Here is a 27719-nt window from a genome sequence, read left to right as displayed (position 1 = left end):
AAATCATTCTATGACTTTAAATTTGTTATTAAAACAAGAACATAAGGGGAACACATATTGGATCTTTTAAGCTGATGCATTTAGGGGTTCAGAGTGGACAAGGAAAAATTAGCTTTCGGAAAACAATGACGTAAGCCACAAGGTTGGCGGTTGTGTGGCAGTCCAGTTAAGAAATCTTACTTGACTCTTATGAAGAAGCACTTAGCATTGAAAAATGTTAGTCTTATAATAAAGTTGATTGCCTTATATCCGTGTGCACAAGTGTGCTTTGGACCTGGTCTCTTAAGTCTCTCCTGTTACAAGAAATCTTACGGTGGCCTCTAAAGTGCAACACACACTGGCAGGATATGATTATGCATAGGTCAAAACACCAGCACCTATTGATTCCTGTATACGCCTGCACACTGGCGACGTCTAGATTCTTTCGATGCCTTGACATTTTGTCAAGACATCAGAATACACCACTGTAGGGATATCACGAGAACCAATACTTCGGTACCAAGTCGATGCCAAAATTCTAAAAACGTGACGGTACTCTTTTTCTACAGTACCAAAGGTACCATACAATGCCTTTAATCAGGGTCGGAAATGAACATCCACCAAGCACCAAATGCGGGGATAGATTTTCGTTTGGCGAGTAACTCTGTGAAGGCAACCATGCAACAGCGTCAAGATGTTGGGTTTGTTTACTTTTTCAAAGATCCTTTATGTTCGAGAAGAGGATTCACTCGTGGGGGAAAGACTGAACTGAACTGAATTTCTATCTTTTGTTGTTTATTGCTAAATCTCTGAAAAGTGGCGCTTTTTTATTGTCATCAAAATATAACATTAGCATTTTAAATAAATGTAATGGTCTAATGGTCTGTCCCCATGTCAGTGAATTTGAACTACTGCTTGCAATCTGAGGATATAAGAGAGAGTGCGTGTTTGCATGTACAGCCTCTGCTGTTTTCTTACAGTCATTGAGCTATACCTGAGGAATAAAGTCTCATCATTTTCCTTTATTTTTTTTTTACCTTGGTATCGAATTGGGTATTGAGAATCTTGAAAATTCACCGCTTTTGGTATGGACTACTAGATTTCTGGTATCGTGACATCCCTACACCACTGCCCTATTTGCCGACATGGATCTGGTCAACTCTACAGAAAAGCAGGAATTTTATGACATTTGCTCCCCTGATCATCACATTACTACTACTGTACTTCTTCTGTCCATATGGCACATCCGCTTTGCGCTACCGGTGTCAAGTGACACAACGCCATGCCATGCAGCTGGTCAAAGTTGGTCAAACAGACCATGCACAAAAGCTGCACGGTCTTAACGGCTTTTAAAAAGAATGAATACATATCTTGATTCAGACTAGTACGTATCAGAGGGCTCCGAAAAAAAAGTACAGTCAAAGCTCTACTTCTTTTGAAGCATGGGGTTGAAAAGGGAGTCCTCACTTTTTGTATGAGGATTTATAAGGGCTGAAAACATTTGTTGCAAGTGGAAAAGGTAAATCTTCTAAGAGATAACTTCCCTACAGCTGAGACACCTCCTGCGCTCCTCGGGTTGTGTGAGGTTAAGCACATCAACACTTGGACTCAGTCTCAAAGTTCACAAGTATAATGAATTCAATATATTATTCAATGGGTTTTTTTCCCTCACTGTCAGAGAATGCAGCTCTCAGACTATTACTGAAAGTGCCTAATGCAGAGAACAGAGGACATTTTTCAAAATACTAAAAATGTGTCTACTTCAAGGTACTTAACTGATTCTCCTGGACGTCAGTCAAGATGTGGGCGGACAAATAACGCAAACAGTTGGAAGTGTCACAGTCCAGATGAGGCCATCTGCTTGAATGACTTCTATTTCAGATTTCTTTGGCTGACAATTCATAATTTAAAACACAACGAAGATTATATATCCACTCAAAGTACACCGCTGTCGTGCTGCAGAATCAGTCCAGACAAGTTTAATGGCCGGCAGACAGATACTATTAAGAGGATGGACGCCCCCAAGGGAGCCATCTTTTCAGGCATGGTTTATCCAGCAAGGCAAGGTAGCCTCCTTTGAGTGTGTTTCTTTCAGGATGAGAAATAGGACAGATCCGTACATATCAAAATGGGGACATTTTTCTGATGTGTCATATGAATTAAAGTGTATGCATAAAAAGGTAAGATGTAAATTGACATAGGAAATGGAAATAATTGGATCTGTTCCCTTTGGCTCTCACTATGTTTTTGTGTGCAACTTACTTCATGTTCACGTGTGATCTCATATGATTCATCTTTATAATAGAGAAAAACAAGACAAAGAGCCTTGATTTTTTTGTATTTTAATACACGGTTTTAATTATTAAAACTGTTCTCAATTTTTTACTAGTGGGTGAAAGTTTTCTTCCATCAGTTTGAATCTTACTCCAAAGAGTGTCTGCCTGTTCAACCCTAAGCTGTCCTTACAGACTTACTTCTAGAATTAGATATTCTGTCATTCCTGTAATTTGAACTGGTGCACCTCCCTAGCCCTGCTACGACAACGTTTAGTACGCACAACTTAATGGGTGCCATCCATGACTCGTAATGACGTCCACTGTCAAGGAGAGGCCTGTGTCCTAAGTGATTATATCATTAATGAGATGTATGTCTACCATAAGGTACCATGATCCAATCCTACGGACACGCGCTTGACCTTCACAGGCTGCAAAGTGACATTGAATCACAAACACGCACGGTCACACTCTAAACCGCATATCACTGATATTGAATAAACTGTTAATTTGGTTTGCTTGTTTGCTTTGTAGATGAAAAACAGACATCCATTCTTGTAATTCAATTATTGAGCTCTAAGTCTCCAGTGCTGTATTTCAGCTTCAAATATATCGACGGCACTTGATATTAAGAGACAGACTGAACATCCTTTACAGTAGCTACATAATTTAAAACAAATATCAAAACAAAAGTAATGCTCCCTCTCTGCAGCAGATTATAAAGTGCTGAGCGTGGCAAGTTCTGACAAAAATCACACAAACACAATATGCACTTGCTGGGACAGTCTCTCAGGACAGACTAATAAGATATCAAAACTCTGAAGCTTAGACTACAGATGGGTATGAGCTGGAGTATGTGTAAAGGCCTTGTTTGTGTGTATGCAAAGGGTGAGCTCTCTAGCGACAGTGGAGCCACACACTTGGATTATAATGAATTAGCCCGTGGGGAACAGCCTGTCTCATTTTAAGACTTGAGGGATGACTTCAGCGCACTAAAGTAACGGCATAAATCAGACAAATGCTTCATGGTATAGATTTATAAATGTGCAGAAAAGTGAGTGCATTTATATCAGTAATTATGTGTGTGTAGTTAGGGATGTCACGAGAACCGATACTTTGGTACCAAGTCGATGCCAACATTTTTAAAAAGTGACGGTACTCTTTTTCTACAGTAACGAAGGTATCGTACGATGCCTGTAACGGTCACTGGTAGTGATGTGACAGTGAGGAGAATTTCCCCACCGGTTAATAAACTTGTGACAACACCGGTGTTACCGATTACACCGGACATTTTACAAGAAAGATTACGGTCAATATGTGCAGAGCGCTGACTCTGATCTTTACTGTCGGTGGCCGTGTGTCTGGCCTCTCCGGTAGCGCTTTTGCTGCAGGGCTACGCTGCGGGGGTCTACCTGGGGCCACTGCTCCGTGCACATCGGTTGTGACGGCTCCATCCACCTCGCGGCGATTACCTCATTAACGTTATGGTTCCCTTATAACATTGAGATTAAACGTGAAATATTGCCAAATAGGTGAGTTTGCTTTTCGCTTCAACATTAAATCCTCTGCCTCCTGCTCCTACTACTCTGAGCTGACGGACCAGATGCGTTCACGGTCAGTATGTAGTGTCCGTCGTCTGACGATTGATAATAAAAGAGTGCATGTTGAATTACATGGGATTTATTGTTGTTGTTTTTTTGTTTTTTAACGTGGTATCGAATTGGTATCGAGAATCGTGGAAATTCACTGGTATTGGTATCGACTACTAGATTTCTGGTATCGTGACATCCCTATGTGTAGTGTATTAGGGCTGCGCAATTATGGCCAAAATGATAATCAAGATTATTCTGATCAATATTGAGATCACGATTATTCATAGATTTTAGGGACAAAATATTTTTATCGCAATTTCATATTTAAATAAACAGAGCGCTGCTTTCACTTACATGTTGTGCTTCATTCCAACTGTCAGAAACTCTAAATGTTATTCTTTTACTTTGTTATTGTCATCTATAGTGGTTATTTGCATAAAAACCACAATTCAAATGGTTACGAAATAAATTATTGTATTTTTATTTAAATACTTGCTTGGCATTAGTAGTTTTAGTTGAATGCTTAGAGGTAGTGGAAGTTAAACAAGTCATAATTCCCTCTCTAAGATATATTTTATATTGCCGTCTCCTTCAAACAACTGTATTTATTCAAGTTTCTCGCCAAAAACAACTATTACAAGATTACATTTGAACGCATCATGATGGCGTTATAATTTACCATCGCCCAGTACTCATTTTACTGAGTAGAGTCTGAACGCACCATAATGTCAATGGAAACTCCATTAACGCCGTCAACAACGGCATTAGCTCCGTGCTGTCGGCAGACGAGCCGGTAACTGTGATGACTCTGAGCAGCATCATGGGAATGAATTACAATATAATACGTGTCTGATTAAGTTAGTTGCTCCAAATGTTTTTAAGGTTGTTCCTCCACATCTTATTTTGGACAAATTGCAGCTTTATGTCTTCTTCGCTGAGCTGAAGAACCTCCACACCGACGATACGTTGTGTGTGTGTCACGTTACTGACTGTGCCGCTGTGTGCCGACGCAAAACTATCATGTGACAGGCAAAAATTGGATATATGAGACATGGATTCGATCAGCTGCTGATTGACGGTGCATCTCTAGCTGTTCGATTAAGACGCGCTTCATTTATGCAGCAGAGTTTTCTATGAGTGGAGAATGCATTTTAAACGTCAATATCAAAGTAGATCATGTTCATTTAATTGTGGGAAGCCAGAATCGTGATCGCGATTAATATTTGATTAAATGTGCAGCCCTAGTGTGTACGTGTGTGGCTGCATGAACATTTTCTTTATCTTCTTAAAAAAAAGTTTAAAAAGTGCTCTCCGTGATTGAAAATGTATGACACATTTTAAGGTTTTATCTTTACATTCAAATTTCAGCACTGTATGTCTCACAACCCTAATTTAGTTTGTGCAAGTTATTCAAATTACCTCCAAATGTGATAAAAGTAAGTATAAGCACTAAAACCCTCTTCTATATTCTGTCAGTACAGTAGAAGATCTTTAAAGTCCTAAGACAGCTTGATTACTGATTAATAAGATACTAAAACTGTTGATCATTTCCTTTAATGCTCTCCGAGTTCAGCTCAGCCTTCCTCTCCAGTACTCTTGATGCTTCTCTGGCGCTGTCATCTCTGCCTCCACTCTAAACCTGCTTCAGTAAAGCTAGAAATCACAGAGCGAGCCCCTGAATCTGTGATGTCACTGGGATTTAAAATCAAAGGCTTCTCTATAGACTGTGAGTGGGACGCTGATGTTCCAGAGACATAAACTACAAACAACCTCTCTCTGCCTGGGGCAGGAGGGCACTACGAGGGGTCACAACATGTGGGGAATAAATTCTGAGCAATGCCTAAGACTGATGTTGCTTGCCGGTTGCTACGAATAAATTATTTCTGGACATAATATTACAATAATGAATATGTATCTGATATTCATAGGCTATATTGGCATCACTCTAAGGCAGGCATGCATGTTATATACTGTAATGATAAAATAGATGGTCATTGTGCAATGAACTTTTACACTGTTATGCATTAAATCAGAAGAAAAAAAAATACTTGTTACACAAAAACTCAACATATCATCATGGTGCGATTCTATTGTAAGTTGATAGATAATGAATTATGCCGGCCTAGTTCCAATTTCTATACAATCCAATTAGAGCACACAAAAGAAGAAGGGCATACTTTTTTTTACATTTACATGACAATACAAAAATGCTGTCATAGTTGTGGTCAAGAGAATTCTTCTCACACTGAAAAAAGGGGTCACAGACTAACAATGTACCATTCATTGGTAGTGTTCTATATTCACATTGACTCATTTGACAACAACAATGTGAAAGAAGTAGCTTGCAGTGAAAAACCTACAAAGAATTATCAACTAACGCTGAAGCTCTACACAGCTTTTTAGCTTAAGCTATTTTCTTCTTGTTTTACAGCCTCATATTTATTGTACAGACAAATGCTGGTTGTAAGCATTAAGCCGAAGTTAAGTCTTGGTTAGTAAGACGCATCTCACTTGTAAACCTGTATAAAACACTGTAATGTAAAAGATTACTTTTTTTTTTAAGCGCCTTTGCAAAGAAATCTGTCCAGGAGACCCTATAGAACCTGTTATATGTTGAAACTAATCCATCAAATACCATTAAATTAAAGGTTATAATCTAAATAACTATTGTATTTATGCAAGTTTCTCGCCAAAAACTACATTTTACAAGATTACATTTGAAAACAGGTAACACTGGGCCGATAATGTCTCTAGTGTTTGCTTTGTAGAAGGTCGGAGACGATAACGTTTCTCGCTGCGGAGCCCCGTCACTTCACAAGACACGGAAAACCTCTGTTGGTCTGGAGGAGCTACAGCATTTATTTCTGCACAAACGTTCACTAGATATTCTCAGAGCTACGAAGTCTTCTGCAGTGTGGAGTGTGCGCGCATGCACGTGAGGTGGAGCGAGCTGGTTGAAGGCAAGCAGGCAGAGGAGCAGAGGAGTAGAGACTCCGGCCCTGGAGACCAAAGCTACGGTCTCCTCCGCGTCCTCCGACCGCGGCCAACACTGTTTAACAGACGGGCTTCACTAGATATAACTTTGCGGTTTTGGTGCTTCTGTGTAGTTTGTGTTGGAGTCTGAGTCTGAACAACGTAGCCACACACGAGCACGCATATGCGAGCGCATATGGGACACGGACCTGGGTGATTTATAGGCTACGTGTAAGAAGTTACAAACAGTCCCTTTAAATGCTGACATTTTTTATGTTATTCACAATGAAGCATTATCAGGGATCGGCGACTTGAAAGCATTAATACCGATCTCCCGATCGCATATTTTTACTGAATATCAGTAAAACTGTAAAACTTTATTTCACACTTGATGGTTAAACTCTGTAATGAATCGGCAGTTTACATGCCAGCAGAACCGTTGGGGGATAACGGATCAACTACGGTCCGTTACACCACCAACAAAACTAAAGATAGGTCAACTAACGTTATACTTTCATCCCTTGCTCTTATATTTGAGCAGACAAGCTCATATAAACCACCACATTACACCACTGGCCCAGCCACAAACGGCAGACAAGGTTAGCTAGAACAACAAGTTCAACAACAAGTTCAACAGCTAGCAAGCTACAGACCAAAATACTTTTTCTTTAAGATAACGCAGCCCACAACAGAGCAAAAAGAAGAGTGTATATTGGACTCTAAGTTAATAAATCAACAGGATTTACTGAGTAGTTATTGTTTTTATACACTTTGTTAGCTGCTAAGCATGTAACATTTTGAAGGCTCAGTGTAATAAATGTGTTTGTAAGTAAGTAAGTAAAGCTTTATTTATATAGCACCTTTTAAAACACACCGTTACAAAGTGCTTCACACACAAGAAGAAACATCAAACAATGAAAAAAAAACAAGGAAAAATTACAATATGACCCACAGAAACAATGAGAAACAGATCAAACAAGAACAGACAAACACACATGTGGATGAGGTCTATAGAAAGGCTTGCTTATAGAGATGGGTTTTTAGAAGCCGCTTAAAACAGTCCAGAGATTCAGCGGCTCTAATAGATTGGGGGAGGTGAGAGTTGGGGCTAAGACAGAAAAAGCCCGATCACCTTTTGTTTTGCAGTTGGAGCGGGGGATGGATAAAAGGCCGAGATTAGAGGATCGAAGTGTTCGACAGGTCGAATATGGAACAAGGAGATCAGCAATGTAACTGGGGGCGAGGTCATGCAGTGCCTTAAATGTAATTAGCAAGATCTTAAAGTGAATTTTACAGGGAGCCAATGGAGGGATGCCAGAACAGGGGTGATGTGAGACAGCCGGGTAGTTCTGGTTAATAGCCTGGCCGCTGCATTTTGAACCACCTGTAGGCAATTTAAAGCAGATTGACTGAGGCAGGTGTAGAGGGAATTACAATAGTCTAGACGGGAGAATATGAAAGTGTGAATTAAAAGTTCAAGATTCGTGGAGGACAAGATGCATCTGATTTTTGCAATGTTTCTTAACTTGTATGTGTCAGTGATCTCACATTCCCTCCTCCAGTGCCAGCGGTTCAAAGGGATTAGCTGAAATGCCACAGTCCACACAGGCATTTGTGTGAAAATGCAAAGCCTACAGCTACTTACACTTTGAATTTATAACAATAGAAGACAAAATCTAAATATGATAAAATGACAGTGACACTATTAATGTGACAGATGACCTCTCTCGCTCTCTCTCCGTCATTGTGCCTCGCTCATTTATGCACACCATCTAAATCTTAGTCTGATCCAGCCTCATTCACTTCTCGTAAAAAATCTTCTTAAATTTTTAACATCCCTATCTTTCACTTTCCGTGCATGAAATCACTCAAAGTTACAGAGAAAGACTTCACTTGTTCAAACAAGACAAAAACCACCAGAGTTAAGGCCCCTATAGTTTATAGAGCCATATCCTATAAATTAAATACAATGTTAAAGAACTTTTATAGGCCCTTTAAACAGCATAGCCCAACCCTTAGGGTGAGACAAATAGCACCCCTTCAAAGGTCTTTTTATTTATTGTCAATAATGAATTAAACAGTGACTCAGTGAAAATGTGAAAATGTTTTGTTTTGCCCAACAACACTCACAACACATCCATCTACTCACACAAAAACAAACACACAAGCAACGATAGCCGACCATAGAAAAAATATTCTTAATTATGAATAAATTAAGTTCAAATTATAGACAATACAGAGAAAATATCTATAATACACCAAGTCGAGAGATAAAGGAAATAGAAAATTGGTAAAAAGATAGGAAAAGATAAAGAAATAAATATAAAGAAAAAGTAAATAAATAAATAATTATTATTATTTAAAAAAACATATATTGTATTATATATATATATATATATATATATATAATAAAATGTTAATGCTAAAGTGATATTCACCAAATTTCCCTGCTGTGTTCTTAATATGTTCCTTAAAATTAGGATAAACTTTTATATAAAACCATTAATAAAGCCAGTTTCATAACCGTCCTAAATCATTCTCTGGGGAGAAAAGTCCCTCCAGGCCAATGACAGAGCAAATCCTCTGACAATTTCTGATCACAATCTATTCTAAGATTGGTTTGCATTTTGATATAGTTAAAAAGTTTTATTCTTAAAGGTCACACTAGTGGATTTACTTTTTCAAACAGACAGACAATCTTACAATTTCTGACGATTACTGCCTTCATTACTTCAGTCAGCCAAATTTGAGAGATTCAACAGACACAAGTTGTTGTACAGTATATTTATTCTAAAAGATGGGGTCAATCTTAATATCCCAGACAATCAGGCCTCTCATGCCGTCTTCTGCCGTGGTATACCGTGTGAAGCGGTGTGATGGACGGCGGCCTTGTGAGGAGCAGTGTGCTGTATTATACAGCGAGTCCCAATAAATCAGGCAGCCTGCTGTCCTTCCTCAAGCACCAGCAGCAAAGCCAAGCCTTTGTCTACCATCAACCTGCACCAAACAGCCAAAACACAGAGAGACAGACGATAGAACAGAGAGGCGCAAAGGTACAGAGAGATACTGGAGGGAAACACACACACACCACACACACAATATTCCCTGATTGCACTGAACTATACCAGGGATAATGCCAGGCAGATGGTCCAAGATACTAATTAGGAGGCTGTTTGGCTGTCTTATCATTACATCTATGTGTAGTAAAAGTGCTTCCTGCTTTGTTTACAGCGCTGAAGGAGAAAAGACTGCAAACCTTTTGACTTTCTTCAAGATCTGACAGAAACAGACTCAAAAGAGCCCTGTGAGTAAATAATAGCGGAGAAGGATAACAATGAATGTTCTTTGCCTCTCTCCAAATGATTGCCAGTACTAATATATGAAATACTAATATATATAATTACTTAATAACACTCTGTGCCCTTTTCATTTCTGGAACTCACGCAGACTCCCCGTCAAAACATCGGCCTAACATGCAAAAGAAAACAGATGGAGGACTGCGAGTAGATATAAACAATGCTTCTTTTTTTTTATCACTGGTTTTGTAAATTGACTTTTCAATTTGATATCCCAATCTGTCTGCTCACAAAGACTAATGTTTGCATCACGACTGAGTGCAAATCAAATGAAAGACTCACCTGAGGAGACACCATCTATCTTGACTGTGCGCACACACACACCACACACACGTACGTCTTAAGCCCCGCTGACGTGCCTTACCCACAGCATAATGAACTGCCGCACATTAAATCACTGCAATGAGGTGAAACGGGGGAAATAAACAGGGAAATCGTGTCCTCTGCGTGCTCCTGAAAACCCCGAGCTTGCGCAGACAGTTCATCAGACCAGGGGTGAGTCATGGTTGTTGTTCTTTAAAACCAATTCCTGGAAGTCATTTTAACATTAACCATTGTGACAGCCCTTAGTAAGGCTAAACTAGAAGGAGGGAAAGAAAACTGCAAGAACCCGAACCACACAAAATAAGAAACAGAGGCAAACCACAGCAACGTTAACAGTCATTTTTATGGCTAAAAGCCCCAGACTGCATTGCAAACAGGAAATGGCTTTGAATGTTACTATGATGTCTCCTTTCAATGAATTCCTAAGCAAAAAGTGATGACTGACAAGTGGCAACAGCACAGGGATAGCATCAGTCTGTGAGGTTAACCCCTGTCGAAACCGAGCTGTCAGCACTCATAAGACAGGATTTGGTAGTAGGAGTAAACACAGCTGACGTCAGAAGAAAGAAAGAAAGATGCCTTTGCTTAGCTCGCTCTTCTGCGTGTCCTCACGCTGCTGAGCATAATTTCACCAGTGGTGTTATGAGAAAGCCATAAACCAGACAAGAAATCCTGCAAGTGCATTAAGGATCACTCTAACTGCATGCAAAAGCTTCATCTTTGCAGCCACATTACTCAGGACACCCACCCACTGCATCCTGAACTGCCCTCTACTCTACTGGCTGTTGAAGGGTTTAAGGCTGAGGGGGGGAGGGGGGGGGTTTGTTGGACAAAAATTGGCGTTCCTATAGTAACCACATGTGGTACTGGTTTCACACATTAAGGGGAGGAAGCTGTGAGTCAGGATATTACCAGCTCACAGCAACTGATGTTTTTCATTCAGTAAATTTCACACACACACACACACACACACACACACACACTGGCCTGAAGCCACCAATGTGATAGATGTCATCAACTAGACAACCTGTAATGTGATTTGTTTTCCCACCTAAAGGCATGTCGTGATTTATGGTCAATATTAGAAGATGGCCCTCCGGTCGTCAAAATATTTAATCTCATGCCTGAGTATCAATCCAATACCACCAATTTCCAAATTTAAAATATGTATAGCTCACTGCATATAGGACTCATTGGAATCATTTTTAATGTAAGGTAATATGAGGCCAGAGGTGGCCCGCTGTCACTGATGGAGGAAACACATAATTTCTGGGCTGTCCTTGACCAAAGAAATTCTAATTTCTAACACTCATACGATTTTGTCGACCAAACCATTAGTTGATTTAAAAACTGAAATTTTCCACAAAGAATCACACCACCACTTGAAATATTGTGTTTACCAGCGATGTGCTCATAAGTTTCCTGGCAATAAGTCATTCAGCATGAAAAAAGCCTAAAAAAATGAGTACTGAAGAAATCTTAGTCGACTGAGATCCAAATGATCAATTATTCGAATAATCAACTAAAAGGGGGCACCACTAATAATTTCATAATGGCATTGACAAAGAAACGGTCTTTATTGTGCATTGGTCACATCATGGCTTTATCCACTTAATAAGGTCAGTATCAGAGGCGATACCGATCCAGCGCATCAGAATGGGTGCATCCCTAATTCAATGACTAATGGATCCCATTAAAGATCCGTGAGTAACCATGGAAGGAGGAGATTTGGCATTAGCCAAAGCTGAAAAATTACATTAAAATAACTGAGCCGTATATAAAACGTAATTCAAAGAGAGGGCTGAGGTCTGTCTGTGTGCTCAGTCAAGAACTGCTACCTTACAAGAAACATAAAAAAAAAAAATACACATTTTGACTGTAAAGAAAACCCAGGATCATTTTTTGGTGCCAAGAGTGCATCATCCATGTTCAAACCAGTAACACTACTACAAAGACAGCATTGTAAACATCCAGTCAACTAATTTAAAAGGCCACAGAATCCAACATTCAGTTCTTATGTCTACACAAAACACTAGAGTCAGTTTCTTGTCTCTGACGTAGATGAATACTAAACGTTCTTTAACCAAATATGTACTGTATAGCTCAGGTGCTGCTGCTGCTGCTGCTGGGCTCATGTGTTTAAGAATGGATGTGCTGACTGTGAGAAGGAGGAGGTGGGAGGGAGGAGGAAGAGGAGGAGGAGGAGAAGGAGGAGACTCTGCTACTGTAGCAGTGCATCAGCAGAGGTGAGACTACAGCCACTACATCACGGTTTGCAGGCTGGAGAAGGATGCGATGGAGCAGATACACACACACACTTAACACTAAACATCTGGTTTTGTTCTGTTCTTTTAAAGCCATCCACACTGAGGTGGTGTAAATATTCACATGAGGGGGGAAGGAAGAAAAGGGGTGATGCAGAGATGAATTGTCTGTTGCAGTGAAGCCATTTCTTTCAAGCGTTCACGGTTGAAGGGCAGCTATGTCGGCCAACCTTACCCCAGCTGCCTCTCCATGCCGCCAGAGACACACAGACCTCCAGTGGGCTATACAGTATGTGTGTCATTAGAGCTGACCCAGATGCTCTGACTGAAACACTGACTGTTACTGTGACTGCACTGCATTCCCACAATAAAACTCCCTTAAGCTTATTATATGCACACAATAATACATGCAACCTAAATGAAATGCCCATTGCAGAACAAAGCCAGTGAAGTTGAGATGGGAGACAAAGTTGAGATAATGAGTCCACAGCTGCAGAGAGGAAGGAGCAGAGGTTCAAGTATATGTGCAGTGCAATCTGATGATGATGATCAGAGAGAGACAAAAGAGTTGGCTGGCATCAGGATCAGGTGGGGAGATTATGTTAGGTGACAGAGAGTTACATCACGTACAAGCATAACCCTGCCCAGTCCAGCAGCATCAACACCATCTCTCTCACACAACATGCCAGTGTGGTCAGTAAGAAGAAGGAAGGATGAATGCTGAATAATAGCCATTTGGACACTCTCTCCTCTGACTGCAGCAAATTGCAATGCAATAACAACCTTGTGCATGCCACAGCATTATACAAAGAGGTGCCTTTTCTTTGATATAAAAAATGAGCCCGTGCATGTGAATCATGCACCGAGCAGCAGGATTACAAAACGCTGCATGCACTGTGTGTGAAACAAAAGGTTTTTTCCACCCAGTATATGTTTCCAACTCAGAGGGTCTAATGGCTTAATGTGTGCTTACCCTCTGCAGCCAAAGCACACCGGACAAGAAGTGCAAGCATCCCCACAGACAGCAGACAGTTGTGTGCGAGCATCCCGGCTCGCCTGCACCTGGTCCTCCTCAAACACCTCCCCTCTAAGCCGGCATCCGTCCTCCTCCACCGGGGAGAGGAGCGCCCATCACCGGGGTGACCTGCTGTCCTCCGCCCGCTCCTCAAACCGGGAGCCATATCCAGTGGAGAAGTTGCTGAAGTTTCGGTCGTAAATAATACATCGGATCAATCCTCGTCGCGGTGTCCAAGGCTGGAGGATTGGGAGGATGGAGGTGGTGGAGGTAAATGAAGGAAAACGCTCCTCTTATCGCTCCTCCGCTCCGCTCGGTCCACCCATCAGCACCGAGTGGCGCAGGGAGGCGCGCACACTTTGCCAAAGGTTTGACATTTAGCTGCTGCTGGCTGTAACCTTCCTCATGATGCAGACCTGCTCCAGATGGATGATGAGAGAGGCATTTGGGTGCACTCTGGGGACGCAATTTTAAGGATATAGGAGCTGCTGGGTCACTGGTTTTAAAGTCCAATAACACCCCTCCTGGTCTCAAACTGAGCTAATTAGCCTCTGTTGTGTTCCAGCAGGCTAATTGTGAGGAGAAAGTCTAAAGAGAGCAGCAGCCTGTCTGTAGGGCGACCTCTGCTGGCTGGATGAAGATACACACACTACTCCCTGTGAAGCTGGGCACATTTTAAGCTTTGTTTAGGCATAAGGTGTATTAATATTCAAAAGGGAGACTTTATAGTGAAGACAATGGAGTAGAAGCCCTGCTGGGTCTCTGTGGTAATCACATACAGATGCTCTTTGGATTGCTTCAGGTGTATTTCAGTCTTGTGAAGGGCTCATTGCATGGGTTGGAAAAAGTACAAAATGCAAGTCTCCCTCAAAAAATAATCCAAGGCACACTGTAGTGTTTGAACAAAATTAAAATGCCTTTATTTTACAAATAATTATAATAATAATAATAATAATAATAGTAAAATAAAGGCATTTTAATTTTGTTCAAACACTAAAGTGTGCCTTGGATTATTTTTTGAGGGAGACTTGCATTTTGTACTTTTTTTCCACCCATGCAATGAGCCCTTCACAAGACTGAGGGAGACTTTATAGTTTTTTTTCTTTACCTCTACTAAGGCTTTCAATGTGTCATGAAGGCAACACCTGAATTGTGTTGCTGTTTGCAGGCTACTCCTCCTTACCGCCACTAGATGGCAGCACACACCCAGAAAATGTACTATACAGGGTGATTTAAGGATGATTGTGGGAGAGTTTTTGAATATCCATCTTGTGTAAGCTTTCTTGCCATAAATAAAAAATAAAAATGCCCAATACATGATACATTTCTGTAATATTAAAGATGTTTCCTATCCAACTGTGGAGGAAATAAGGTTATATCACATGATTCCAGGGAGGCATTGCAAAGCCTTTTGTGTAAACAGACCCTTTTTGTTGTTGTACCATTTGGGTGATTTGGGGACAGCATAGCCTACATCATGGATTTGAAAGCATAATTGTTGCACAATTTGATACATACTTTGATATAATTTCGCATGCACATTTCTCCTGTTCATCATTACGAAGTTCATTTATGTTAAATGTTACTAAAGGTATACAAATACAGTATAAAGCTGTCTTTCCTCACTGTCAAAAAAAACCTCTTAATTCACTCTCCCCAAATTGTATTGAACAAATTTAATTGAGATTAAATTTTAAAAAAGAAGCTTGAAGTCCAAAATTTAATTTGAATTCATTGAATACATTTAATTCATTTAATTGAGGTAAAACTACTCTTCTGGGTCTGTCTATAGTACTTGCTAATGCAAATTATGGCTGGTGTAGAAGATCAGACCAACCCCATTTGACAAGAAGAATTCATCATAAACATCTTCTGAAAATAATCTGGACTTTTGATGTAGGCTATAGTGTATTACATTATTAAAAATAATAATTGCATAATTGATTTAGTAGATTCAAGATTCCCTTATTGTTACATCTCAATACAAAAGGTATAAGAGAGTAAAATCATTTTGTTTTGGCTCCTCAACATAGCAGCATAGAGATACATTAAAAAGTAACAATACAGTAAAATAAAATACAATATAATATAATATAAATAATGTGCATATAAAGTGCAATAAGGTGTGTATAATGTGTTGTTTGTGTAAGTGTGCAAATGTGTTATACATGTAGTAATAATATATATACATTTTTTGTTTTGCATGGAATCCAGGATGAACAATGATGTGCTGGTCCATATTAACTCATTTGGGATCTTGCCATAAGGTCAATTTAGCAGCTGTTCTGGGGCTTTTGATCATACCAAAATGATCTTCATCATCATTGGCAGATGGGGTTTGCACAGTTATGACATTGCAGCATGAAATGCTCAAATTTCTATTTATTTTTCTGTGGAGCAGAAATGCTAATTCAATTAATCCATTATTTGACAGAAAACTAATCCACAACAATTCTGATTATCAATTAATCCTTAATATATTTAATTAAACAAAAATACCAAATACTCTCTGGTTACAGTTCCTCAAATGTGAGGATTTGCTGCTTTTCTCTGTTTGTCATTCATAGCTGCCATCTGTATCATTTCAAATTTAACATCTTAGATTTTAGAGAAAAGAGGATTGATCAATTAACCCACAAATATTTCTGACATAATAAAATCCAATAAATCAATAATAAAAAAGTAATCGTCAGTTGCAGATGAGATGAACCACTGGAGTACAATGTGCTTTGTTTGAGGTTGACAAGTTGCTTTATGATCAGTTAGATTTGTTTTCCATGTGTTCAATACAAGAAAAGCACCTGCATTAATAAAATGATAGGAAAAAAGACCAAGTCAAAAAGAGCTGCGTCAATAGATTTTTTTTAATTCAAAGTGAATCTTAATAATACACCATAAAGTCTTATTTTGACACTCACCAAAAGAGTCACCTGGAAAACCCGCTTAATGTGACAAAGTAGAGAAGGCTTGGTCACACCTAAATCACTGAGAACTAGAGAGGAAACACTATCGCAAACTGTAAAGAGACATCACATCCATAGAGTTAGTTTTCCCAGTCCTCATACTGTAAATATTGCACAGTGCAATTGCTACATGGCAAACTAGTGTAGCACAAAATAAAAAAAGCAAAATGAAACAAAAAAACAAAGCCACAAAAATAAAAACTACAGGTATTAAAACAGTAACAGTTCAGATTTCTATTTGATGAGCAATCTAAACAGATGATTCCATAACTTGCAGTGTGAATTAACTCTGAAATTGATAGATGACCAGAAAAATAAGAGCTTGAGCAAAACAAAACCTCATCAAATCAAATCAAAGAGTAACACAGTAGTACATTTAGACTAATACAGACCCTGAATTAACATCTCTAAAGGATAATACCGCAGCAGAGGATTTGTTTTCTGGTATCAAAGTCATAACTTTAATAGTAATTTTACAAACGACTGTTTTATCTGTTAAATGTTACATGAATCCTCAAATAAAAAAAAAAAGAAGTTATCCATAAAACCCAAGGTGTCAATCGTGTGGTAAATTAAAAACAGTTTTAAGATTTCTCTCCTCTTGCATCCATTCTTTTCCTAACAAGTATGGGAGAGTTTATGCAGGCGCATTGCTGGTGAATACCTTTGGAGGAATCAAAACACAGATTACATTTCACATGCTTATTATTACTGGGGAACTATTTCAAGCACTAATCTGCCAAGTTCATGCCTTGTCGTCATAAGCTTTTTCTTTCCCAAAATTGATACTCGAGTATGATCAGTAAAGCGTACAGGTAAGAAAACAAAGCTTTCAAAATACATACAGCCGTATCAATGTCAGTGTTTAAATGTGGAGTATTGCACTCATGACTGACTGTGTGCAGAGAAACCACAATAATCCATCCAGAACACAGAATAAACATCCAGACAAGACTGGATATAAAGCACGGCTCCTCTGATTTTTTTAAAGAGCCAGTGTTGTCAACTGTGCTCCGGTTACTTCCGCTCTGTCTTAATAACTTTGCGTGATGGAAAAGCTGCTCTGAGCAGACAGCTTCTAGGCAGACAAAGTGAAGCAATTTAGGTGTACATGCAAGGTAATGTAAAGCATGGAGATTATCTAAGAACACTTGGTGGTGCAATGACCGCACAATGTAAAGTATTGCATCTGCTGAGCAGCCAGAGTGACTATCCAAAGATCGTTGAGTGTCATATCATTCAAAGTGTGTGTTATCACAGAGAGGCTTTGGTGGCGGCTATATCTGAAACAAGAGGAGCACCACCACCGGGTGTACATGTCCTCTGTCGTGTCTACAAGCTGATCAGAGGAGTACAAGTCCCTGGAATGACACCAAGATGAAATCCTATTATGTGTTTTGTGTTTATTCCTGGTCGTGTGGCCGTTAAAAGACTGTCTACTCTATACGGTAACGGATGTTTTAGTGGATTCTATGCCTTCCTCCTCAAATAAGAGGTGAAGAATCACCTTCTTGAATTCTCACTTTTCTGAAGCTCAAGGCACATACACAGTGCTGCTCACACTGTCTCAATTTCGATAAGGAACACATAACAATGGCCACAGTTCTGTTGTGGACAAAACATCATTTTTTGATATGAGACACTCATAAAGGGGAGAGCGATCCGAACACAAGGCAGTTTAGAACAACAAACTGTGAAACTCTAGCCAGATATAACATTGAACAGTTAAAAAAAGGTTGCAATAAATATTTGTTCAAATCAATTTGAAACAGTAGAACAACATTATTTTGGAACAGAAACACTGGGCTGAATTTAATTTTGGACACACAGTCTAATCACCCCCCAAACCCTTACAAGCCTGACTACCTTGTATGAGTGCTTAGTGGCGAGTGTGTAGTCGGTGGAAACATTACAGAAGCTTTTCAATGAACATAATGAATTTTGTTTTTCTGGCATCTCACAGTGCTCCTGTAACACACAACAGAGTACTGCTAGTATACCGTATATACACACAATGAAAAAGTTAAATCAGTCCTGCAAGCTACAGCTTTAGATGTGTACAAAACGTCAATATGAAAACATACAAAAAATTAAGTTACATCGATACATCATTTATATGCAGTGATGAGCCCGAAAGGTTAATAAGGATAAAATACTGATGCAAAAACACACACCCCGAGAAACAACAAATGCAACTAATGTTCATCATCAGCAATACAGTAGTTACAATGACACTCCAAATATGAACGCAAAACACAAAAATCAAAACCACTTCTATTTCAGATAATTAGGGACCTATACAAAAATAGCAACGCTAGGTTTAAACTCAGAGAAATCACCTAATTTCACAGCTATCGAAGTGGCAATCATCATGTAGCAGCTTATCTATGATACATTCAAGAAAGAAATGATACGACTTATTAATTGCCCAATAAGCTAGACAAAACCTCTGCCGTTTTTTTGTTTTTTTTGTTTTTTTTAAATACAATTTTTTTGTTTGTTTTAATTTAACCCCATTCTACAACTACAGTATAACTGAGGTCTATGCAAACAGAATAGCTACCTTGCTCAGGAAATGAATTACAGTCTTTGGTGCTGCACAAGCAACTTCATTTGAAAATAAAAGACAAAAAAAACACACACATAACTAGTAAAATGAACAGATAAAATGCACACACAGCATATCTACATATATATAGACTGGTGCTACCATCATATATATATATATATGTATATATCCTCCCTGACGGAATGTATAAAATAAGCAGTCGACACCGATAAGCCTTAAGCCTTTAACAAATGGTATAATGTAAAGGGAAAAAGTTAACTTTGTCACACATGCATAAATGAGAGAATTGCACACAATTAACTCACACCTTATCAAGCATCTGTACTAAATAGTCTAGCTCTATAATATATGTCCATATATGTGTGTATATCGAATACTGCATGGTTTGCTCAGGCTTAGAAAATCCCATACCGTGAATTAATTTTGCATTTTTTTCTCCTTACCTAATCAAAGCCATGCCCACCACACTTCTAAACATCTAAGAAACAAAGTGAAAACACTCAAAATGAAAAGACGAAAAAGAAAAAACGAATCAACGACTATTTAGATTGTATTGCAGTTTCATCAAACAGTACAAATACTGTTTCGTAATAATAGTTTCACTAAATAGAAAGTGATTATCAAATATTAAGCAATACTCAGTACTTGCACTTTGTACACTAGTTCATTCGGGGGAAAAGGGAGAACGGAAAAAAAAACTAATGTTTTTTTTTAATGAAACAGTAAGCATTCGCAACAGCAAAGCATGCTGTTCTTCTTGAAAGAACAGAAAAAGTAACTCACTACACACTACACACTGAAATATACACCGACTCCAAAAAGATAAGCACCGCTATCCGCGATACATCACATCCATGCAGGCTATGCATGGACATATACACGTGTGCATATATATACTCACACATAGGATGCATTGACTGATTGGAATTTCAAGTGCTGCAGTCCAGTACATTAATATTCATGTATATAGTCATATATAAGTAGTAACATTAACAACCTCAAATATGTAAGGCACTATGGCTGGGGACAGTTATACAATGCAGCGAGTCTTGTGACACAAACAATAAGAGCAACGTCTATGCATCTTTCCGTTTACATTTTTGCTCATGCAAGACCACATGCAGCGTGAGGAACAACCCTATATAAATCGGTTAATTGACTTGACATTGCTAACACCAAAAAGACACCGAAAAGGTACAAATACTTCAAACGCAGTACAACATACACTGTGGACGACGTGTGCATCTGTCGATCTAGAGCTAGAGACTGGGATGGCTTTACAAATATCTTGCACACGTAAGAAGGCAATATAGAAAAATAGCTGGGATCAGGGGTGCAAAGTCTAACTATTCAACACCACCCCAATTATTTTACCTGTTTTGAGGAGTATTCGTAGAAGATCCAATGCAAAGATATATATCAAATGTGCAAAAAACACATTAAGTGTGAGTTTAACTACTCATTCATTCTTTCATTCAATCATTCATACATTATTTCCTTCTTTATATTTGCCCAAATCATCTCCAACCATTGGAACTCTTTTTTTTTTTTTTTTAAAGCTTGAAGTTCAATTACACCCAAGTCTACATGATTCAAAAAATAGCTTGCTTTCTCTGTGGTTGTGCCATGGTTTAGGAAATGAAAACCATGTTTTGTGGTTTTAAGATAGATTTCGCCCTGCTCACTTAGCCCTCAGGTGGTATAAAGGGTACCTGGGCAGCCATGCTCAGATGTAAGGGTACTGGTTTATTTTGGTGGGGCTGAGAGGGAAACTGGCGTAGGCGGGCGAGGCAATGTAGGAGTGCGGGGGAAAGAGGGGCTTGAATTGGCCCTGGGGGTGCAAGGTGGGGGAGGGCAGCAGCCGGGGGTTGATGCCCATTGTGACCTGATGCACGATGCCTGCCGGGTGGGAGATGCTGTAGGTGGGCTGGAGGACGGGGCGGGAGGCTACGGGGGAAGCCAGGAGGTGGGCCACGGGGGCAGCCGTGACCAGAGGACCAGCCGACGGGTAGGACAGTAAGGTGGGCTGGGTGTGCGGGTGGCCCCCAAGGTGGGGGTGGGGGCCCGCGGTGTGGTTTGGGCTGTTGTGGGACAGGGTGAATGTGTGCCCATGCATGGTGGGAGGGATATAGGCCTGTGGTCTCCGGTGGGTAAAGTTGCCGTTCCATTCCTGATGGCAGGAACCGAAATGCTGCACCTGAGAGAGAGAATACCCGCTAATCAGATTCACCATCTTCATCGACAGAGTTTGTCTTTACGAGCAACTAGATGCTGCCGTTTCCACATTTTTACATGTCAATGTTGTGTCTCTAATATGTCATGACTCGGGCTGTCAAAGTTAACGCGATAATAACACGTTAATGCAAATTTGTTTTTACGCCTTTCTTTAACACATTAAAGCAATTGATCTTTCGGAGGTTGTAATGTGCTCAATTTTAAAGCTAGAGTGAAGATGCTGGTATCACATGAAACTAGAAAAAACTTAAGGTATCCATTGGTACCATCTTGTCGCAAAGGAGGTTAAATAACGCTCCGAACTTGCGCTAAATTTTGGCGAGGAAAAACTGTCATGGCCATTTTCAAAGGGGTGAAAATGGGTTCTTTGGGTACCCACGAGTCTCCCCTTTACAGACATGCCTACTTTATGATAATCACATGCAGTTTGAGGCAAGTTATAGTCAAGTCAGCACACTGACAGCTGTTGTTGCCTGTTGGGCTTGAGTTTGCCATGCTTTGAGCATGTTTTGTATGCTAAATGCAGTACCTGTGAGGGTTTCTGAACAATATTTGTCATCGTTTTGTGTTAATTGATTTTCCAATGATAAATAAAGACATACATTTACATAAAGCAAGCATATTTTCCCACTCCCATGTTGATAAGAGCATGAAATACTTGACAAATCTCTCTTTGAGGTACATTATGAACGGATAAAAAACATGCAATTAATTTGCGACATTGCGATCAACTATAGACAATCATGCCAATAATCGCGATTTAATATTTCAATCGATTGACAGCCCTAGTCGTTACCAATCCTGACATTCACCTCATCTTACTGTGTGTGTATAAGATTAAAATATTCTATTCATTCCCTTTGTCTTACTGGCAATCCACTAAGTAAGCAGTATTAGCAGTGAAATGCCTTCACCCTTAAACACAGTTGGAAATGTTCAACCGCCAGCTGTGAGTAATTCTGAGCGGAGCTGGCTGATGTGTTAGCGACAAAAGCTACTGTGGCAGATGAATTAAAATCCATTTACAGTATGAAGTGTGCTCTTGGCTCCCGCTCTGCTATAAAAAAGGACATATTTGCAATTCAAATGTGCTTTTTATCACCTAAATGTACAGAGTGTAGTCACATCCACTTTAGAACTTGCACTCTCTGGTAGAATTTGCTAACTTCTTCACTTCTTCACATTTCAGGGCAGATGCAGGCTACAATGATTTGATAGGTTATAAAATGAGACTTCCCACAAGCAAATACTGCCAGTTGTGTTCAGTGGGACACCCTGTCCAAAGCATTACCTCTGCCAGTGATTAAACCGAGGTGATGCATTAGTACTTTTACCCCGGCAATCTGTTTTCTTATGAAAATGAAATAGATTTTGCCATCTTCGATAAACATAATTTCTCTTTGGCCATACAAATGCTTATACTCTGTATTGTGCTTCATCAATGGGGCCAAATGTCCCCAATTTCTCTCTGCAGCCAACAACCCTTAAGGCATGAAATATAAAAAGTTGTGTATCAGGGTTCCCAATCTTTTCTGGAGATACTTTTACAGGACTTTTACAGAACATTTTGTGTCACAATCATATCAGAGTTTCTAACATGGGTGGGAGTAATGGACACAATATACCTGTTTTCCAGGACGCATGGGGACCCTGTGTATGTTTACTTACTCTTGTGTATATGTGTTTGTGATTGCGTAATGCATGGTCTCACCTGCCCAAAGCCGATAGGCTGCTGTTGATGGGGCTGGAATGCAGGGTTGATCTTCTGCGGCCGGTTGAGGAGGGGAGTGGAGTGGTGATGATGCCGCCCAGGAATGCCTCGCCCTATGGACTGGCATGAATACTCTAAGACCGAGGTAGGAGGTCACGTAGAGAGGGACGGACGGAGAAACACAGAGAGATGGAGATGACGTGTTAATGCAGACAATTTGATGTCCCGCTATCAATATCACGATGTAAGTAAGGGCAGGCAGAGAGGAAGCAACCAGGGACTGGATACAACTGCAGAAATGACAACATTTGTGACTTTGTAGGCTTATCAGTGATTTCAGCTGTTTGATCAGGTCCAGACCTTTAAAAATAGTGGCATCTCTGTCCTCTTAATATGATCTAGGGGATTATAAATAGATATGTTTGGGGGGATCTGGGAGGTGATGGTAACTAAGCTTGCTCATGGAGCTTATAGTGGGGTCAGACATCAGCTATAAATACACCTGGTAGCACGAGAATAGCAAGCTCTGCCCTTTTATGTGGGGCTTTAGTTGCAATAGATTGAGGGTTGACATGAAAGGCTCTGCATGATTTTTTCTGAGGATTTACAGTTGAACCCTCCACTTTAAAACACCTATGAAGAGGTTTTAAATGTAGTCAGTTGCTGTGAAAGACAGCGATATCCCAGCTGTTAATAAAGCCTACATATTGCATGCGTCACTCCACTTTAACACCAGAAAGAAACATTCATCAAGCATTTATTTGTTTATGACAGCCAGAAAATGTGTTCTCTGCTTGACACATCCATGTTTTGAATATTTTATTCAGGACATTAATCATTGTGGGGCAATTTACGCATGTCTTATATAGCTTTAAAAAGTGCAGAACCACACAGATAGAGAGGCACTCAGAGTCAGTCTGGAGCCAGAGTAAAAGACTGATGACAGCAAACAAATATCCACTCCAGAGATGAGAGCAGATACTTCACAGAGCAGGTCACCCATAATCACCTGTGAGAACCTCTGTGGTCTACAAAGACAGCGTAATCCCAGGCCATGTGACCTGTGGAGCAGACAGCAGCAGTGGTGACTGGATCTCTGAGCTAGCATGACCTACTCATGAACTTGCTAGTCTTCTGAGTGGATAACACCATCAGAGTGTACTTCACACACAAAGCAGCTGAGTGTGCAGAAAAAAAAGGTGTCTGGGTCTAATACAGAGGCCACACAGGTCACGTTCAGCAGTTCCTAAGTATATCAAGGCACGTTTTCAGCCTGTAGACTTAACATCTAATAAGCATTGTTAGGTCAACATACTGAATGGATTTCATCATATGTCCAGTTTTACCTGTGTTGCCGTATGTTTCACAGGCAGCAGGGTAGTAGTTGTTGTTCTGCACCCTCATTGGAGGCACCACAACGGTACGAACTGTCGGCCTGCTGGGCTCGGTCTCCGGGGCAACGCACGCAACGCGGGGCTCGCAGTTCTGGTTGCCGTCGGCGATGAAGCGTCGCTGTGTGAAGGGACTGTTGCTATGGCCAGAGGCGTCCGAGGCAGGCGAGCTGTCCACTGTGTCACAACCACTCTCCTGTTCATCGTCTGACATACTGCAAGAGGGTAACCAATGAGGAAGGAGTTTACGGCTAATGCACAACCAGGAAAAAAACATTTTGTAGGAGCTTTGTTTGAATCGGTTGCATTGACCGTACCTGTTGGGGTGTTTGCAGGGTGAGGTGCTGGACTGGGCTGAGGCTGAAGAGCTGGTGCTGAGCGTGCTGTCTGGACTGCTGAGGGAGCAGACTCTCTCCATACTGACGGTGCTCTGACACGCCTCACAATCTGCACTGCCCTTACACCTGTGTGCAAACAGAGACAAATACAATAAGACACAACATTTTTAGAACCAATTTAGAAATATCAAACCTGATGGTCAGTACTCACTCCCCCATGTGTCTCTGCGCGCTCTCCTCTTCGTCGCTGCTGATACTGATGACGCTAACAGTCGGGCTAACTAGATCAGAGATCACCATGGCCTGCCGCTGCTCCTGCGAAACTGAAAGCTCCTCACAGTCCGGCTCCACTTTACAGCAGTTCAAATCATCCTCCTCCACCTGCTCTGTTCCTCGCTCCTCTCCAGCAGTACGCCCTTCCTCTGGGCATCTGGCTTCTACTTGCTGCACATTCTTCGCTGTGTCGGCCATCTTTGGGGACTGGCATGCTAAATTTTGGACGTTTGTGTTTTGGGAGAAGTTGCTGCCCCTATAGAAGAAAACAAGTCACTTTCAGAAAGGAAGAACCTGTTTTAGTGTTTATATCTGTGTTGTAGTTCGCTTTCACATGCTATAGTCCGTTTTGCTGGTCCGAATTAGACTTTTGGTTTTGTTTCACAGTGCACAAATGAAAGCGGACCAAATAAAAAAAATATATTTACTGCCAATTCTATACAGGGAATTGTGGACTTTGATACATTGCTGTTGAAGTGTTTTCACTTTGACTCAGCACTGATCTACTGTGCGCACAAATCCCATCTCCTCCAGTTTACCTCGAATGACTTTATAAACGTCACTATTTTTGTGGATTTTATTTAGCAAATTCTGTATGTTCTCTTCGGCCCAGATGTCAAGCAAACATCGGACTTCTGCAGATGTCCAGGTCAGTACTCTCCCACTCATGTTAACCTGTCGTTTACCTGTGTCCATTTCAACAAATGACCGCACAGGCAGCCTGTGTTTTGGTTCGCTTGGAAACGGTCCAAGACCACCTTTCGCAAGCGGTCCCAGACCGGTTGTTTTGGTTCTCACCAGTGTACAATTACTGAGTTCACAATTGCCCAATACAAACGCACCGGAGTTAGATTAAAACGGACTAAATGTTGTTTTGTGAAAGCGCCCTTATTTGCAAAAGGCGATACTCACATGCCATACCTGTTCACACAAGGCTTGGCCCTCTTGTTGGCAGCTGGCTGTGGCCACACCACATGTGCAATGCCTATGTTGATTGGCTGGTGGTGGGTGGACATGGTCATTTGGTTGGTTAAGAATGGCTGCGAGTGTGCAATCATCGAGCTGTAATGGTTACCATGGGGACGCACTTTCCTGCGTTAAGGGAAACAGAACATTGCAAATTGAGCCAAAAGCCTTTAGCACCATTACTAACAAAATGCTCTCAGTCACCGGTCCCAAGGGACATGTATGAGTCATCGATCATTAATATTCAGGGGAGCAGGCGTGCTGTATCAGAGCAGTACAGCCATTCCCAAGGGTGTACATAGCAACTAATGGCAATAAAGCACTAATACATATTGCCTTAGATAATACTACATATTGGAACTGTAAGGAACATATCAAGAACGGATATGAATATTGTGCTGTAACTACCAGAAACAGACACACAAATTGCTTACCCCCAGTCACCCAATCTTTGTGAACCCGCCACAGAGTCAGACGCCATACTGGTTGGTGGTGGGGGCACTGATGTCACCTGCTGCCAAGTGGGCACCAAAATCTGCTGTGCACGGTTGGACCAGGCCTGTTGGAAATCAGAGAAGCAAAACCGTTACATCTCGTAATTCAGGGTTGGTAAAGATTTTAGAAACATGTTTTTGTTATATTTGTTGAAATTCTCGTTACATTCCAACAACAATCAATGAATCACAACAATCACTCATGTTTGCCGTTCACGTTCATTATGATATGTTTATGTTCGTAATGATAACTGTGAGGGAGTGGCTTTGGAGGGACGCCTGAAGGGACGGACTGTCGGAGTTGGAGACTTGGGGACTTTCTAGCTAGATTTAGGGACTATTGGAGCTAGTGCTACTTTTATCAGAAAAGAGTTGGCAAGACTGGGCTCGGTTTTCCGGTTGGATCATTTTTAAAAATCAAGTATATTCTTGCTAGTTTCTCAAGATCACCAACCATACCTTTAAATTAATATACCTATCAATACATTCACCTCGTCTGCACTTACTAATGAAGCTAAGCTGTCCCTCCATCTCAGCCTATGTTCTTTCACCTCCATTACCATCATTCCTATCCTTGCTACCCCCTTACCTGTGTGATGACTCCAGGTCTGATTTGTATGGGCTGGATGGAGGGTGCTTGAGTGACAAGAGGCACAGAGGCCTCCATTCGAACAGAGTAGCCTGTTGGTTTAGCCGTGTTGGTGGGGATTCCTGCAGGGACAATGGACAGGAAATATTTGACTTTAAGAAATTAAGTCTAACTACCACAAAGAATAATCAACAAGTGAAATAAAGATTTAGCTACCTTGAATGGTTTGGGGACATAGAATGAGTGCCTGCTGAAATGAATCGTTGCATCCAAACTGACCACTTCCTGTCTGCAGTGATATCCCAGGGTGCATCACTGACGTAGCTGATGGGGCTAATCCCTAAAAAAAGAAAAAAAAGGGATATGATTGGACTTCTGAGGTATTACAATGATCAACAATAGCATTAAAGAGCC

The 27719-nt window shown here is 40.5% G+C and overlaps 2 protein-coding genes across 5 annotated transcripts in view; both read right to left on the bottom strand.

The window, feature by feature from the left end:
* kiaa1549lb (KIAA1549-like b) overlaps positions 1 to 14570 on the bottom strand; it is an 80462-nt gene extending 65892 nt beyond the window's left edge. Inside the window, exon 1 of the mRNA XM_074613590.1 lies at positions 13735 to 14570. Coding sequence (XP_074469691.1) covers positions 13735 to 13942 — 208 coding nt within the window. The 5' untranslated portion in view covers positions 13943 to 14570. The remainder of the gene's footprint in view (positions 1 to 13734) is intronic.
* Positions 14571 to 19440: 4870 nt separating this feature from the next.
* The window catches only part of hipk3b (homeodomain interacting protein kinase 3b), a 44542-nt gene continuing 36263 nt past the window's right edge, over positions 19441 to 27719 (bottom strand). The window contains exons 8-17 of one of the 4 annotated variants that reach the window (XM_074613553.1): positions 27522 to 27645; positions 27306 to 27427; positions 26657 to 26781; positions 26169 to 26348; positions 25195 to 25512; positions 24963 to 25109; positions 24601 to 24860; positions 24264 to 24315; positions 23255 to 23388; positions 19441 to 21505 (exon numbers count right to left, since the gene is read on the bottom strand). In XM_074613553.1, coding sequence (XP_074469654.1) covers positions 20994 to 21505; positions 23255 to 23388; positions 24264 to 24315; positions 24601 to 24860; positions 24963 to 25109; positions 25195 to 25512; positions 26169 to 26348; positions 26657 to 26781; positions 27306 to 27427; positions 27522 to 27645 — 1974 coding nt within the window. In that variant the 3' untranslated portion in view covers positions 19441 to 20993. The remainder of the gene's footprint in view (positions 21506 to 23254; positions 23389 to 24263; positions 24316 to 24600; positions 24861 to 24962; positions 25110 to 25194; positions 25513 to 26168; positions 26349 to 26656; positions 26782 to 27305; positions 27428 to 27521; positions 27646 to 27719) is intronic. The other 3 variants (XM_074613561.1, XM_074613571.1, XM_074613579.1) reach the window with 3 other exon arrangements.

This window comes from Sebastes fasciatus, chromosome 2, assembly GCF_043250625.1.
Source record: "Sebastes fasciatus isolate fSebFas1 chromosome 2, fSebFas1.pri, whole genome shotgun sequence".
Lineage (NCBI taxonomy): Eukaryota > Metazoa > Chordata > Actinopteri > Perciformes > Sebastidae > Sebastes > Sebastes fasciatus.
This window is presented reverse-complemented; position numbering and strand designations above follow the sequence as displayed.